Source organism: Muscardinus avellanarius, assembly GCF_963383645.1.
Source record: "Muscardinus avellanarius genome assembly, chromosome: 13".
NCBI lineage: Eukaryota > Metazoa > Chordata > Mammalia > Rodentia > Gliridae > Muscardinus > Muscardinus avellanarius.
This window is the reverse complement of record NC_137799.1, coordinates 14,299,619-14,316,020: the sequence shown is the minus strand read 5'-3', so window position 1 is coordinate 14,316,020 and position 16,402 is coordinate 14,299,619. Positions and strand designations below refer to the sequence as shown.

Below are 16,402 nucleotides of genomic sequence, written 5' to 3'. Positions count from 1 at the left end.
TTGTATATCGAAGCTATTAAATCTGCTCACCCCCCCTCTCCCCCTCTGTTCACAGAGTCACCCCAAGAAAGGCCGGGCTCCCGGCGCAGCCTGCCCGGCAGCCTCTCCGAGAAGAGCCCCAGCATGGAGCCCTCGGCCGCCACTCCGTTCCGGGTCACGGTAACTATCTCTGCGTCACAACCGCCGCCACCATCAACCTCTCCCTGGGGCGCTGCTCTGCGACCCCACGGCCTCGTGGATCGGGAGAGCACCCAGGCTCCCTCGCTCTAGGTATCCGATCCGTCGGCTGCTCCCCTCTCTGTGGCTCTGCCCCGCCCCTGGGGGCCACGTGGGGTCCTGTCCTTCAAGGGAGGGGTCAGGTGGAGGAGAGACATCCCTGCAGACCGCCAGGCCTAGAGCTGACCCACCCGGGAAGAGAAGAGGCCGGGCTGGGTCGGCGCGCCCCACACACACACTCCTTTCACCCTTAAGAAGCCTGATTTTGGTTTCTCTGTTTTAACATTCTTAGGGAACCATCTGTGGGGATTTAATTTAATTCTGGTTTTGTGAGAAATGAAATAATTTTGTGTTCTCCAATTGATGAAGCCTTAGGATTTGACAAAACATGGCATATCGATAGATATTGAATTCAGGCGATTTTGCATACCTACCTTCTTTTTAATTATTGCAAAGCTAAATGACTGTGAAAACAAAACCTAGTGATCCTTAATGTCTGGTTTCCACTGCTCTCTGCGTGCGCGCACACACACACACACACACACACACACACACACACACACACACACACACACACGGGGTTATTCAGCAGGCATGACTGTGGGTCCCTCCCCGGTCTATGGCAGGCTCCAGACATAGGAAGTGGCAGATGTGTTTTCTCTTCTAGGGAGCTCAGATCTTATCAGAGATGGTTATTTGACCTTTCTGTTTTTCATTCATTTCACTAGCAGTTTTTTTTTTTTGTTTGTTTTTGGTTCTGCAGATTGAACCCTGGGGCATTCTACCTCAGGGCTCCACCCCCAGTCCTTTTTATTTTGAAACAGGGTTTCACTGAGTTACTGAAGCCCTCACTGAGTTTCTGAGGCTGGCCTCAAACCTGAGATCCTCCTGGCTTAGCTTCCCAAGGGCTGGGATTACAAGTATGTACCACCGCACCCGGCTTCACCAGCAGGTTTTTTTGCGTACCTGCCGTATGCCTGGCCCTGGGGACAGACCGAGCAGGAAGAGCTGGCCACAGAAGGATCGGGTAGACAGAGTCTGGATGAATTTATGCTCTTGTGCTGGCGCTTGGGCCTGCTGGTGTAGGAAACCCAGGAGGGCTTCTCTGGGGTGGTATGGTTGGGAGATGATGTTTGTGCTGAGGCCCCGCAGTGAGCAGAGGACCGAGGGTGGAGAGAGCAGGCCTGGCCATCATTGGAGCTGATGTTGGAGCTGATCTGAGGGTCACTGGGAATTGTCTGGGCAGGAGCATGGGGGCCTTACTGAGAGGGGTAGTGACCCCTTGTACGAATGCCCAGCCTGTCCCCATTGTGCAGGTTGGGTGCTGTTAAGACACTTGTCTGCGGTGGCTGCTGATGTGCCTGCCGGAGGGTTCTGAAGGACCTGGAGGAGCTGAGGCTGGACAGGCAGAACCTGGAGTCCAGTGAGATGCTCAGGGGACAGACTTATCTCAGGGCCACCGACCCTCCTGCCTGTCTAAATGGCACAAAAATGCTTTGAAAATGGAGTCGGGGGCCCCTTCGAGACTGCAGTTCATTGGATCTGGGGCAGGGCCAGGGTGTCTGCATTTTAACAAGCTCCTTCAAAGGTGACTCAGAGCCCTGCATTGAGGGGGAGCTGAGAGGGTGGAGGGTCCCTGGAGCTCAGCCAGGTGACCCCCATTCCTGCCCATGGGAGCAGAGAGCCCTCCTTGCCCTCCCTAGGCTCCGGCCCCACCGCAGGCACCGGGGGCCTTCTGGGGCCCCCAGGGAGCGAGGGCTAGTGACACTGGAGCTCCGACTGCTGGGCACTGAGCTCACGCCCTATACCTCATCTCTCTAGATCCTCCAGATGGTCCTGTAGCTGACGCGTTGACTGCCCATCTTACAGGCGAGGGGACTGAGGCCTAGGGAGGGGGTCGCTCACCATGCTCCAACCGCTAGTAACTGCTGGAGCCACGATCCATGGGCCCCGAGGACCCTCAGCATCGCTGTCCGGCCATTTCCCTTTCTTGGCTGCTCTGATGAGCGGGCCACGGGTCCTTGGCTTTGCCGTAATTTGCAGCTCCACAATCACCAACCAGGCTTGGTGGTTTTCCTCTTTGCTGTTTCCTGGGCTGGAGACAGACAGCCCCGGACTCCACTCCCAGCCCGCCTGCCTGATGAGCAGTGAACACCACCATTCGCAGATGGGGAAAATGAGGTTCGGAGGGGTCATTTTCCGGGTGTCACAGAGCTCCCAGCGACAGGCAGGGATACCAGGACTCTTGAACATTTAAGTTTTGTCCTTTTTCTGTAGAATGGGGTGTAAGCTGAGGCTGGGTGCTTGGAGCTGGGTGCAGAACTCCGGCATGGGGAGCTGAGCTCAAATCTTCCAGGAACTGCGTGACCTCGTTAGTCTCCCTGAGCCTGGTTTTAGTAAGATGTGGAGCCCTGCCTTGGAAGACCATGGCGGAGGCTCAGTGTGAATGGGCCAGCCCAGGCTGAGCCATGGTAGACTCTGGGCTGCTGAAATCCATCAGGAGCATCTGAATTGTTTTCATTTGTGGCTTCAGACCTGTCAAGATGTGGTGAGGGTGTGGACGGAGGGTGCAGGGTGGTGTCGGGGGAAGGTAGGTGATTGTAGCCTGTGCCCCGGGATAGGTAGACCAGCTGGCGGCCCGGATCCAGGGTCAGGACACGGGCTCCACCCCAGCTCCGCGGCTGGCTGCTCTCTTGAGCAGGCTGACTGCGGCTCGGCTCCATTAGAGCCCGAGGGAGCCTGGGGGCCCTGGTCTCGCCTGGGGGAGAAGATACCACAGCACAGATCTGAATCATTGCAGCTGCCATGTCACCCCTAGGAGACAGGATGTCGTCCTGTCTCTCAGAGGGGTCCCCTTGGGAGAAGCTGTGTGTCGGGGCTGAGGTCTCCTAAGGCTGCTCTGTCTTACTGCTTTCAGGAATACTGGGGCCGGGGCAGGGCTGGGCTCCCAGGCGGTCACCACCTCATCCAGGGCAGTGCCCGAGCTGGGCTTGTTTGCATGTACCTGGCTTCTTACCTACAACAGCATCTTAGATCTGGGGCCTCTCCAGGGCTTCGATGGCTCTGCCCTTTAGAGAACCCTGTGGCTGTGGGATAGCCTCAGTTTCCCCTTCTGGGAAATAAAGGGGTTAGATGGACCACATGAGGTTTGGGCATACAGGCTGCCAAGATTCGCATCCTGGTCTGTCTTCTCTGTAGCTGCAGTCTCTAGAGGAAGCAGAAGGAGGGTAGGGGCAGGGGCAGGGGCAGGCGGCGCCCTAGATCTGCAGCCGCTGGGGTCAAGGGCTCTAGCTCCCTGGGGCCCGGCTTGCTGTGGGAGCGCAGAGCTGGTGACTGTGCCAGTCTCCTTGGCTGTGGGTTGGGTCCTTCCTCCTCTTTCTTCCTCCCACCCCCTCCCATCGACCTCGAAGCCCTCAGGCTGGTCTGGCCAGGGTGTGGGAGGTGGCAGAGGCTCGAGGAAACTTGACAGCCAATTGATCCCTCCTCGGAAGTTGAAAGTGGAGAGTCCTGTTTGAAGGTTTAGCTGAAATTAGGTCTCAGGGCTATTTTTTGCGAGATGGAGATGGAGAAGGAGAAGTGGCAGAGAGGGGAAGGCCCAGGGGGCTGCCAGAGCTGCAGATAAACTCAGTATTGGCTTGACGGCAGACGCTTCTGGAAGCTGGTCTTTGGTTCTCTTTAACAACCCACTTTTACCAGATGCTTGGTTGCTCTTCCCTGTGAGTCTGGTGCTTTGGTGGAGATGTGCCTGGGGTGTTATGGGAACTCAAAAGAAGAGATCTCTACTGGGGGAGGGGGGTGTTACAGGCTAGGCCTTGTGGGATGTGTAGGAGTTTTCCAGAAACCCAGGGAGAATAATCGAAGGATGTCTAGCTGAACAGGAACAAGACAGTAGCCCAGTGTGAGCAGAGTGTGAGGTGGGTTGGGGGCATGAGGGGGTGGGCCTGGAGAGAGAGCTGCGGGGCTCTGGTGGATGTAGGATCCAGGGGTGATGGCCAAGGAGGTCCCTGGTGGCTGTCTTGAGGCTCCTAGCTGTTCACCCTCTTCTCCTTCCCATACTTTCCCTACACCCTTCCTAAGATTTTGTCTTACACAAACACAGAAGTAGACTATGGACACACACATGCAGATTGATGGGACCCCTAACCATGCCGTAGAAAATGATCACGCAAAAATGACCACGTAAAAGTGACCACGTAAAAATAACCACGCCGAAAACCACGCCGTAAAAAAATGTTAGAAATGACCTGGCTCGCCTGCCAGGCATGGGAGTGCCTGCCTGTCATCCCAGTCCTTGGGAGGCCAAGACAGGAAGATCGAAGCCAGCCTCAGCAACTCAGGGAGGCTTGCATCAACTTAGAGACTCTGTTTCCAAATAAAAATAAAACAAGGCTGGAGGGTATAATTCACAGGTAGAATGTCCTGGGGTTCAATCCCCAGCACCAGGAAAAAATAAATAGAAGAGCCAGGCGTAGTGTTGGACGCTTGTAATCCCAGCATTCGGGAGGCTAAGACAGGAGGATCACAGTTCACCAACAGCCTCAGCTCCTTAGTGAGGCCCTTTGCAACTCAGTGAGACCCTGTTTCAAAATAAAGAATAAAGAATAGGGCTGGGGGTGTAGTTCGGAGATAGAATGCCCCTGGGTTCCATCCCCAGTATCACACACAAAAAAAAAAGAAAGAAAGAAAGGAAGGAAGGAGGAAAGAAAGAAAGAAAGAAAGAAAGAAAGAAAGAAAGAAAGAAGGAAGAAGCCGGGCGTGGTGGCGCACGCTTGTAATCCCCGCGCTTGGGAGGCGGAGACAGGAGGATAGCACAGGTTCGAAGCCAGCCGCGCTGGCGTAAGAGACCCTGTTTCAAAAATATAAAATAGGTCCGGGAGTGTAGCCCGGAGGAAGAAGGGCTTCCAGGAACCCCAGTACCACCAAAAAAAAAAAAAAAAAAAAAAAAAAAGAAAGAAAGAAAGAAGAAAGGAAGGAAGGAAGGAAGGAAGGAAGGAAGGAAGGAAGGAAGGAAGATGAAATGATCAGGCTCATCCCTCCCTGGACAAAGGAGTAAGGCCATGGGTCAGGCCTGGCCAGGCCCCGCTCCTCCCCTCCCAGGTCTCCTTGCGCCGGGCCTCTCTGCCCTCACTGGGACTTTAGCCCCCATCAGAGCCGCCCCCATCACTTCCTGGGAGGAGTATCTGCAAGCATCCCACTACCCTTGGGGCCACCGAGGGCGCCCTCCCACGCTCCCTCTCAGCACAGCGCCACCTCCTGGCCATGGGGCTGTGGCTCAGGACCCAGCTGTCTGGTGGAGGAAGGGGTGGTTTGAGGGGCAGGGGAGCCTCATCCACCCTTCCTGCAGAGTATGCGAGCCTCTGACTCCTTCTCATGCTCCTCTCCACGATGGTGGCTCTAGGTTTCTCTTGGGGGGTGGAGACCATGTAAGCTGGCCAGACTTATAAAGCAGGTGAACCCACTATCATTACACACATGGGGAAACTGAGTCCCAGAGAGGGAAGGCTTGCCCAGGACACCTGCAGGGGCTCCTTCCACCAAGTTGGGCTGCTTCTGGTCCATGGCAAACGCGCAGCCTTTGGGGACACGTGCGTGTCTGTGGTCCATATCATGCAGACGATTCAACCTCACAGCCTCCGCTGACTGCAGCAGGGGGTGCTGAACCCCTGGCAGGGTCCCACAGCAGGTGTCCCAGTTGAAGAACGAGGCTTCACCCATAGGGTCAGTGTCCCTGGTCCGTGGGAGCTGGGCTCTGCTGACCCAGTCTAACAAAGTCAGGCAGGGGCGAGTTGGGAGAGAAAAGGGCCCATTGCCCTCTGCCCCAGCTCTGCCTTTCCTGCAGCCTAATTAACCTGAAACTGCTTGCTGGGTGCAGTGGCGCATGCCAGTAATATCAGCACTTAGGAAGCTGAGACGGGAGGATCACAGGTTTGAGGCCAGCCTCAGCAACCTGGTGAGAAGCTCAGTAACTTAGCGAGAACTTGTTTCAAAATAAAAAGGGCTGGGGATGTAGCTTGGAGGTAGAATGCCCCTGAGTTTAATCCCCAGAACCCAAGGGGGAAAGGGAAATGTAGCTGCTGCCTGCAAAAGAGAGAGAGGGTCAGCAGGGGCTGGGAGTAATTTCCAGGCAGGTGAGGACATTCCGGGCAGCCAGGACCGTCCCTGCAAAGGTCAGAAGATGAGAAACAGCAGCAGCAAATCAGAGCAGGAGCTGAAAGCAGTTCCGAGGCTGAAATGTGAGGAAATGGCTGGAAATGAGTGAGCCGAGACCCATGGCAGCGAATAGAAGGCTGTACCCACAGGAATGTGGAGTCCAGAGAAGGAGGGGGCAAGGTGGGCCAGAGCCGGCTGGGCAGACCTGCCTGGGTGCGCTGTGCATGTCTGTGGTCCACATCATGAGGGCAGGGCGTCTTCAGTGGCCAGAGATAGGGGCTGGGGGGGCGGACTCGGATAGTGGTGGAGGGACAAGCACACTGCATTTTTTAAGTAGGGTGCGAGGATCTCATCTCTGCCCTGACATCTGTGCTTGGAATGTCCTTGTGGCTTCCGAGGGCCAGAGCGGGGGCCTGGAACCTCTTGTCCCATCCTGGCAAGTGCTGACTCCGCTTGGGTATCTCGGGTGGGGTGTGTGAGAAGGGGAAGGAATGAGGGCAGCCTCTGTACCCTCTTCTTTCTGCCCTGGGGTCCTCCAGAGGCACCCTCAGGCTTCCGGATACTTCCATCCTCAAGACCAGCACTTCAAGGAATCTGACCGAGGTGTAGATATAGAAGCCTCCTCAATTGCAAGTTGAGCAGCTGGAGGTGGGATGCTGGTTGGGGACCTGCCTTCTCTTTACTCCCACTCTGGGTCCTGGGGGCACAGCGCTGGCTCCGCCCAACATCCGCCTGGTGGGGGAGCAGGGTTTGAATCCAGGCCACCATCACCCCTGACTCGGGCAAGTGACCCAGTTCTGAGCCCCCTTCCCTATCTGAACATGGGCATAGGTTGGCTGTGGGGGCTCAGCACCTGGCACAAGGGAGGCCCCATCACTATTCAATCCATGTCTCCCTTTCTTGTATTGGGGTACCCCAACCAATACTTCCTGGAAAACCCCAGACAACAGCTGGTGACCCCTCCCTTCTGCACCTCGCTAGCCCCCTCACACCAGCGTTGCCCCTAACATTGCATCTGGGCTCAGCTTTGGCACCAGCAGGTGGAGAGGAGGAGTTGGGAGGGAGGGAGGGACTGAGGGACCAAGGGTGAGTGCTCAGGGGGGCATAGGATTGGACAGAGCCAGAGATGTCTGTGCAGAGTGGCTTCCCGCCAGTTGGGGGCAGCAGAGGGCAGCGAGTGGACGCTGGTGGCTACTCCTGGTAGGAGTTGCAGTCCCAGGGGCTGGTGCGCTGAGACACAAGAAGCCAAAAAAGCTGCAGAGCCCACTGCCAGGTGAGGAGCATGGCTCAGCTCAGAGCACTTGATCTGCTGGAGACAGCTGGCCCGGCACGGGTGTCTGAGTCAGCTGAGCCTGGGCTGACCAGCCCTGGAACTCTGGAAGGGGACCCTCATCAGGGGCACAGGAGGGGGCCAGGTCTGGAGCAGAGACAGCTCCCATCAGGAGGGGCGCAGGAGAGCAGGCTGCTGGGTTGCAGTGCTGAACCGTGGTCACCAGCCTGGGCCATGGACACTTGGTCCCTGTCACCTATTGATGGTTGATGAACACCTGAGACCAGAGGGCGTCATTTAGGGGGATACCCAGGCTGGAGAGCACCGCTCCCCTCTTCCCACCCTGCCTTGTTGCCCTGCAGCCCTCTTCTTTTTCCTGGGGATACCAGGAGCCTGGATGTGGGGGCAAGGGTCTGATGCCTTTGTCTCCCCACCTTTTCGGTCTGCAAAAACAAAGCAACTAGGTGGCGTTTGGGTGGGATGTCAGCCATAGTTACATCTGAGCTCTCAGCTGGGAACCATTTCCAACGCCGGGAGGCCTTCGGTGGAGGTGGCAGCGGTGACCTCTGTTCAGACGCCAGTCTTCATGCAGGGATGAGTAACGTTTTTTGAGGAATTGTTAAAGAATATCTAAAGTGAGCCACGATTGTTATTCCCCTGCCCCATCACCATCTGCAGCCCCTCATTGGATTGAAGACACAGTCTCCAGGCTTGAGACAGGTTGGTCCTTCCGGCCACAGTTCCTCCCTGTTTCTGGAACTTCAGGGCTGTCCCAGGCTCCCTCCCTCCCCTGTGAGGCCTTGTCCTGGGCAGGAGTCCCCTCCCCAGGCTCCAGACCACCCTGCCTGCAAGCCTTCTCTCATGGTGTCCCTGAGCCATCCACCCGCCTGCCCTCGCACCAGCCGGGGGTGACCTTCTCAAGGGCACGGGCTGAACTCTTCTCCATACTGTGCAAGGCCTCACCTGTGGTGGGCACCTGGAGGGGCTGGTATAATGAGAGGGAGAGACAGACAGCAGACAGTGAGTTAAATGGCAGGGTGTGGGGCGCAGAGAGGACATGCAGTGAGCTCCCTGCTTCTGAAACCCCCACACAGTGTCTGAGGCCAGAGTGGCTGAGAGCTCAGGACAAGTGGCCACCCCACTGTAAAGCCCTGGCGAGACACCTGCCCCTGCCCGGGCGCTGGCCGTGGCCTCATCCCCAGCTTCCTCTGAGCCTTCAGAGGCCAGAACTCCTGGCCTGCAGGTGGTAGACCACCCCGGAGGACAGTGGCCTCTGCAGTCTTTCCTGACAGTGTGTTTTGTGCTCTATGGTGAAAAGAGCTTTCAACAGCACTGCTCTCTCGGGTGGATTTATGGGGCTATGGCCACCCCTCGTCCCGCTGCTGTGGTTTATTGGTCCTCAGGCCAGAAGCACCACGGTCCCACTGCTGTGGTTTATTGGTCCTCAGGCCAGAAGCATCGTGGTTCTCGATCCAGGGAGAAACAGGGCAGCATCTCCTCCCTGCTCTGTCCTGGGTCTGGCCCAGGGAGGCGGAGCTGAGCCAGCTGACCCAACACCCCCATCAGTGCCCCTCCTTTGGGCACGCTTTGTCTCTAGAAGGTCCCTCTCATTTGTTGTGAAAATGAGTCACCAGCGAGACATGTCCAAGCTGGAAAGGACTTAGAGGTCAGCTAGACCAATCCCTTCATCGTACAGGTGGAGAAACCGAGTCACAGGAAGGTTAAGAGGATGGCTCGGTGCCCCCCCACTCTGGAAGTCCCGTGATATAAGATTCCGGCCCTGACTAGCTGGGTTGAACCCAGCTCGCCACCTCCTGGCTACGTGGCCCTGCAAATTGCTTACCTTTTCTGAGTCTTGCCTCTCCCATCTGCGCTCTGGGTTGTGGGAAATTAAACAAGTGAGCTCTGATACCATGTAGAGCTCTAATACCATGCCCGAGGTACGCTTCCTGAACTCGTTGACTTCCGCTCATTAGTGTGCTGGACTGGCCCTCATTGTTATTAATAGCAGATCTGTTTTGTTTTGTTTTTGTGGGACTGTGGATTGAAATTGAACCCAGGGGCACTCTAGCTACATCCCCAGATCTGTTGTTTGTTGTTGTTGTTGTCGTTGTTGTTTTGAGACAAGGTCTTGCCAAGTTACCCAGGCTGGCCTCAAACTTGGGATCCTCCTGTCTCAGCCCCTGCAGTAGCTGGGGTGACGGGCGTGCACAGCAGAGCTGGGTTTTGATCCCAGCGTTCTTGACCCCAAGTGCAGTCATTTTGGCCCTCTGCTGGGTGGCCTTTGCTGAGAACAGGTGTGTGTGTGTGTGGGGGGGGTAGGACCTGGGCGACAGGGGCTGCCAATGCTTCTAAAATGCACTCAAAAGCTGCCTTTTCTGCCAGCCTTCCCAGATTGCTCCTGAGTGGAACCCCTTAAAAAGCCCCCTATGGCTGATGGCTGGACTGGTCTCTGGAGGTCAAAGGGAGCAAAAAAAAAAAAAAAAAGTATGATAATAAAAGTGACCGTGATCACAGTGATGGCAGGTAATACTTATTGTGTGCTAGGAAGTGGACCAAGTTCCTTCTACACATCCTCTTAACATCAGCCATACCTGGGATAGCCATTATTCCGTGTTAGAGAACAGGAAACAGCCGTGGATGTTCAGTTGCTGGTCTGAGGCCCCATAGCCACTGAACGGTAGAGCCCTCTGATGAGAGAGATTTGTATTTTGTTTGAAGCTTCTTAGAGATGGAGCTGCCCTTGAACCCCAGAGGTGTTCCAGATGTGGAGTTTCAGGTGTGTTGACGGGGCAGGAGGAAGAAATGCCTTCTCGGCAGGTGTGTCCAGATCCTGCCAGGCCATACGACCCCAAAAGCCGCATGTCTAGGGAGCTGTAAAGATGCTTTATGGGTGTCTGAAAAGCAAACTAGTGGTCCTCGGAGATGGTCCCAAAGTGGCCCTCATGCAGGATGGGGGAAGGGAACTTATTCCTGCAGCCGCCTTGAGCTGTCTGCTGTCCTGGGACCAGGCTCTACACTCCCAGCTCTCTGAGCCCCTGGGCCCTCTCCCATTCTGCTGTGGTGCAACTGGCCCATGTCCCTGTCATTCATGGCTGCTTGCTGACAGCTGCGGGTATCTGGAAGCTCGTCTGCCACTTTTGTTATGCCTAGGTGCATGTTATATGCATACACGTGAGCTGAGCTGTGTGCACGGTCTATGTGTGTGCATCTATGGGGGTGATATCAGGGATACTTGGACACTTCCACGTGTCTTTCTCCGTGAACATGCCTGTGCTGTGAGTATTTGGGTCATGCCTGCCCTTGAACTTGACTGCCCTTGAACTTGTGTGTGTGTGTGTGTGTGTGTGTGTATTTAGGTGTAGCCTTTTCTGCTCTATCCCAGCCCCTCATTGGGCTCGTGACCCGTTATTTGGTTCTCTTTGTGTGCTCTTTGGCCGCCTTTGGCAGGGAAGGTGGTGTGTGGAGGTTTTTGTGTTTGGCCGAGCCCTGGCCTGGCACCGGGGAGGGTTCTATGGGCACAGAGGGCCTGTGAGTGGGAGGCCATCTGAGAGGGACCAGCTTAATCCAGGCTTAATGCCCCCCACCTGTCACAGTGCCTGGCATTCCACCATGAGTGAGTCATTTCTCAGTTGGGTTCCTCTTTGATGGCACATACCTCTTGGGGGAGGCGGCCAGGGACACCTGGCAGCTTGCTGAGAGGAGAGCCCCTGGAGCTGGGGAGGAGGGCAGGAGGAGTGGCCCATCTGAAGGACACAGGCAGAGCTGGAGAATTCCTTGGTGTTAGAGCCATCCTGGGAAAGCCAGGCAGCCTGTTGTGGCTCTGACAGCTGCTCTCACTGTAAAGCCATCAAGTCTCAGTGCTGGGAAAAGCGTGGGGACCGCCCGACCCAGCCCTTGGTGTTGCAGATTGGAATAGTGAGGCCTGCCAACCTGCTAAGAGGGAAGGAATGTGGGGAGCCTGGGGTGGAAACCAGGAGGGTTCTACTTCTGAGCCTCATACCCGGATCCCCTAAGATTCCCCCTAAGATTCTCACTTAGATGCCCAGCCTGGCCTCAAGCTTGCTATCCTCCAGTCTCAGCCTCTGAAGTCGCTAGGATTACAGATGTGTGCCACCACGCCCAGCTAACCTAGAGAACCTAGAGAGTCTTTTTTTTTTTTTTTCAGTACTGGAAATGGAACCCAGAAGGGGCATTCTATCTCTAAGCTACACCCCCAGCCCTATATTTTATTTTTTTTTTGAATCAAGGTCTCACTGAGTTGCAGAGGGCCTCTCTAAGTAGCTGAGACTGTTTGCGAACTGCGATCCTCCTGTCTCAGCCTCCCAAATGCTGGGATTACAAGCGTGCGCCACCACGCCCGGCTAACCCAGGGAGTCTTGATGTGTGGATGCTGGAGTTTCAAGGCACTAGGAGACCTGGGTCCTACTGTCCAGCCCCGACTTTCTTGGAGCGAGTCCTGCGACCCGCTGGGCCCTGGGCACCTTCTTTGTTCCGGCTCCTCTGTGGGCTCCCTTCACTGTCAATCTGTCACCCAGGAAGCAGGGCAGCCCCCAGCCCTTTTCCGGTGTCCCTGCCAGCCTGTATGTCCAGCGTATCTTGGAGCTGAGAGGTGGCAGTGTCTGGACGGGCTCTTCCCCTCCCTCTCCTGTTGATTTAAATGTGCTCTTGGCATTTGGACAAAGCCCCAAAAAGATATTAAGAGAGACATCTGTCAAAACAGCCTCCCTTCTTGAAGTCTCTCTGTTTGGGAATGGACTCTAGAGAAACTGCTGCTGGAGGAGCTGGGCTAGGGCCAAAAGAGGGCCGGGAGGGTTCCACCTGCACCCCAACCACTGTCTTGGGGTCCCAGGTGGGCAGCTGGGGGCCCAGTGGTAGACCAAGAAGGTACATCAGGCCTTCTGCCCATCTGCAGTGTCCTAGGGTCTGTTTGTTGGCGGGGGAGAAGGCAATAAGGGTGGAGGGTGCTTGACCATATAGACACTGGGGCAAGGGAAGGAACTGCCCTTGACTGAGGACCTACTAAGTGCCAGGCATGGCTCGGAGCTTCACGCTGAGGGAGAAAGGGTGGTGCAGAGGAGACCTGGAGCTCCCAGATGGCGGTGGTGGGGCTGGGATGCGAGCCCGTGGTTCCCTAGGAGCTGACCCCTGGGCTAAGAGCTGGTGCAGGTGAGGGTAGGACTGAGCTGGGTTCTCACCAGAGCCAGCCCTACGCTCGAGGAGAGAGTGTGCCCCCTTCTGCCTGGGTTCCAGCTGTTGGCTTTGTGTATGTGAGGTCGGGTCTCCATCCCGGCCACCCCGGGGCCGGAACTCTCCTGTGGACAGTCCCAGCCCTCCCATGGGACAGCTCCGCCACTTCCAGGGAATGCTTTAACTTCTCTGAGCCTCAAGTTCCTGTCTTGAAAGGCCAGAATATTCACAATTTCTAACCCGTGTCCCCCCCAAGGGGTCCTCTTGTTCGAGGCGCTGGGCCGCTGGGGCAGCCTCTGCTCCTGGGGTGGGAGGTGTGCGGGGAGCTACCCGGGCCACTCACTTGGCGGAGCAGAAGCTCCATAACCATTTATCACCCTCCTCATCACTTGGGATTGATTGAAATGGCTGAATGAAGAAATCACGTGTCTGCCATACTGAAGGGGCTATGAGAATGGCTGGAGAGCCTCCTGCAAAGGAGCCGGGCAGGGAAAGCACAGCTTGAGGACTCGGGTCCTTCCAGCCTGACCCCCCCCCCCCCCCGTGGCCTCCTATCCTCCCCCCCGAGCCTGCCCTGAGCTTTGCTCATGATACGCAGGAGGGAAGCCCAGGGGCCCCATGTCCATCTGCAAAGAGGGGCAGAGACTACACAGCCGCCCACACCCAGCCGTCAGGGAACAGGCTGAGGGCAGCGGCTCGTGATGCGAAAGCCCTGGAGCCTCATTTGAACCCAGCACAGTGCTCAGCTGCTTGACAGGTTCCCTCCACGTTAGTGGAGGCCGAGTGCCCCATCTGGGGAGGAGCAGGCTCTGTGCCCCCTCCATGGACTGTGGAGGCTGCTTGCTGCGCTGTAGACATCAGTCCCCACTCCCCCGGATGAAAGCAAGCCTCACCCGCAAGCACCGGCCGCCCTGTGTGTGTGCTGTGCACACGGGGAGTCCCTGTGAGGTTGCTTTAGAAGAAAGTACTTGTTAAAAGAGTTCAAAAACTCCCAAACTGGATGTCACTCTGTGGCTCCAGGATCATTCTGCAAGCACGTTCGTTCACATCCCTGGTCCCCAATGCCAGGTGGCCTTCGGGCCCTAGGAGATCCCAGGCAGACTCTTGCCCTTGGTGGTCACCTACCCCCTGGGTCCAAAAGAGGTGGTTTTACTGAAGCCAACGTCAGCAAGAGCGATATCGAAACTAGCAACCCCTACTTGTTCAGTCCCCGCTGCTGTCCTGCTCATCTCTTACCTATTATCCCTCTCACCATCCCATAATATAGGCATCCTCATTAGCCTGCTTTACAGGTGGGGATACGGAGACTCAGAGAGGTCCAGTCATTGGCCTACGTGCACGTTGTTTGTGTTAAAATTTGAACCCAAAGCTGGGCGTGGTGGCGCACGCTTGTAATCCCAGCGCTTGGGAAGCTGAGACAGGAGGATCACACAGGTTCGAAGCCAGCCTCAGCTACTTAGTGAGGCTCTCAACAACTTAGTGGGACCCTGTTTCCAAATAAATTATAAAATAGGTCTGGGAGTATAGCCTGGAGGTAGACAAGCCCCTGGGTTCCACCCTCAGTAACACACACACACACACACACACACACACACACACACACACAATTTGACCCCAGATGCTCTGGGAGAATTTGTGCTGCCCCAAGGCTTGGTCAGCAAGGCCAGCTCCTGAACTGGGGTGGGGGCAGCCTTCTGGAGAAGGTGGGAGAGAGCCCAGGGAATGTGGCCAAGGGGGGTGGTCAAGAGTCTGTGGGAGTGGGCAAGGGAGTGAGTGTAGAAACCATATCTAACCCTCACAGATGAGCTGGCCCCCAGCATATGTTATTGCAAACTGCACGTTTTAAACGAGCCTGTGCATTGTGTGGGAATTCCATGTGAGATCAACATTAGGCTTTTGTGTGACACTCCAAGTCCAAAGCTGTAGCAGCCCTGCTTCATCACTGCACCCACTCCCCCATTCCGTGGAGAGGCGGGGGCTTGCCTGTCTCTCTTGGCAGCGGTCTGTATGGCGGCGTTGGCGCCCCACACCGACACCTGCACCTCTCAGTTCTCAGCCCCCGGCCTGTCTGCAGCTCCTGAGCAGCCCAGCAGGGGGGCACCAAAAACCCTGTTTTACTGGAAGAGGGGATGCAACTTGCCCACTGCCCCTCTGTTAAAGGGGGTCTTGTGTTTTTTTTTTTTTTGTTTGTTTTGTTTTTGTTTTTGTTTTTTTTTTTTTTTAGTTTTTGGACAGAACACTGAGCTTCTTGAATGCTAGGCAAGTGGTCCACCACGGGCCACGCTCCTGGCCCCTTGACTTGGGTCTAGAATAAGACTTTCTGCTGTGAAGGCCAGTTCAGTCAGTCTCTCTTCCTGAGCTCGGGGCTACAGCTACTGTTCATAATGGGACAGAAGAACGCTGGTTCTTCATCCGGCGCCGGGTGAGGAGTCCTCCTTGGGCCTTCTGTCTCTGTGAAGGCTGGGCAGAGCTGGAGACTGGTGTCTGGAGTCCTTGACTAAACTTGCTCTGTGACCTTGGGGATGCCCCTTTCTCTCTCTGGGCCAGTTACCCTCAGTGATGCAAGGGTTTGGATCTGAGTCCCTGTTCAGGAGGGTGAGTATTTGTCACATGCTAGAGCCTGAGCTGCCCCCCTCCAGGTGGGCACGATGTTTCCAGGGCAGATGTGTGGGAAGCTAGGGGGGGGGGTCAACAGAACCCTGAAGAATTACCCTCATAACGTGAGCTCCTGGGCCTCTTGAAGGTGTCTACACTTCCTAACCCACAGTGTTTATGGCTGTCGTCACTGGGTTCAGTTTATAGCAGGCTCTAGTTGATTGAGTGAATTTTAGAAAGTATTGAGCCCCAAGGTCATCGCTCGTTTGGGAGTGGGGAGGTACCATCCTGAGCCAGTTTCCACGGGGAAGGAGGCTGTCACCAGGGGAGCACCGAAGCCTTGGGGGTGGGGGAGGAATGGGAAGAGGAAGTGGCTGGCGTCCCACCCTCTCTCCTAGAGAGGAGAGGACTGTATTTTTTAAAGCTTAGAAATAAGATCAAGATGTCCATATTGCTTCATAAATTGTGAAACATGTTTCGTGGTTCTCTATACCAGAAGAGTGTAAAAAAACTGTGAAATTTTCATCAGCGCAGAAAATAAAATCTACGAAGAAAGTACAAGCCCTTTGGGGAAACTTGCCTGACACATACGTGTGACAGAGCGGTGCACACCGTCCAGGTGAGGCTGAGGAGAGGCAGGGAGAGCCCGGAGTGTGCATGGGGGCCCGGGTCCCTGGCCGTGTGTTGGCTTCCCCGAGCAGACTGCATTGTTTGCTGCGTGCGGGTCACCCCTCCGGAGGGGGATCCCTCCTGCCACCCCAATACCGGGAGATACTCGCTGAGCTGCAGCTGACGTGAATACCGTGACAGGTAGTACCAGCTTAAGAGGTGAGATGTGTTTGGACTCCCTGGGAAGGCCTTTGGGTGAGGTGGCAATACCGGGTGGCGTTGGGGGGCACGCAGAGTGCCCACAGGCAACCACAGGGATAAGTCTCCTACGGATGTGAGAAGGAGGAGAGGAGAAATTAGAGAGAAAACCAC

At 55.8% G+C, this 16,402-nt stretch overlaps 1 protein-coding gene across 3 annotated transcripts in view; it reads left to right on the top strand.

Annotated features, from left to right (window-relative positions):
* Nucleotides 1–16,402, top strand: part of DAB2IP (DAB2 interacting protein) — a gene marked incomplete at both ends in the record, with an annotated part of 197,698 nt that overhangs the window by 109,525 nt on the left and 71,771 nt on the right. For all 3 annotated transcript variants that reach the window (XM_080708713.1, XM_080708712.1, XM_080708711.1), the window contains one exon: nt 56–159. In XM_080708713.1, the coding sequence (XP_080564839.1) occupies nt 56–159 (104 nt within the window). The remainder of the gene's footprint in view (nt 1–55; nt 160–16,402) is intronic.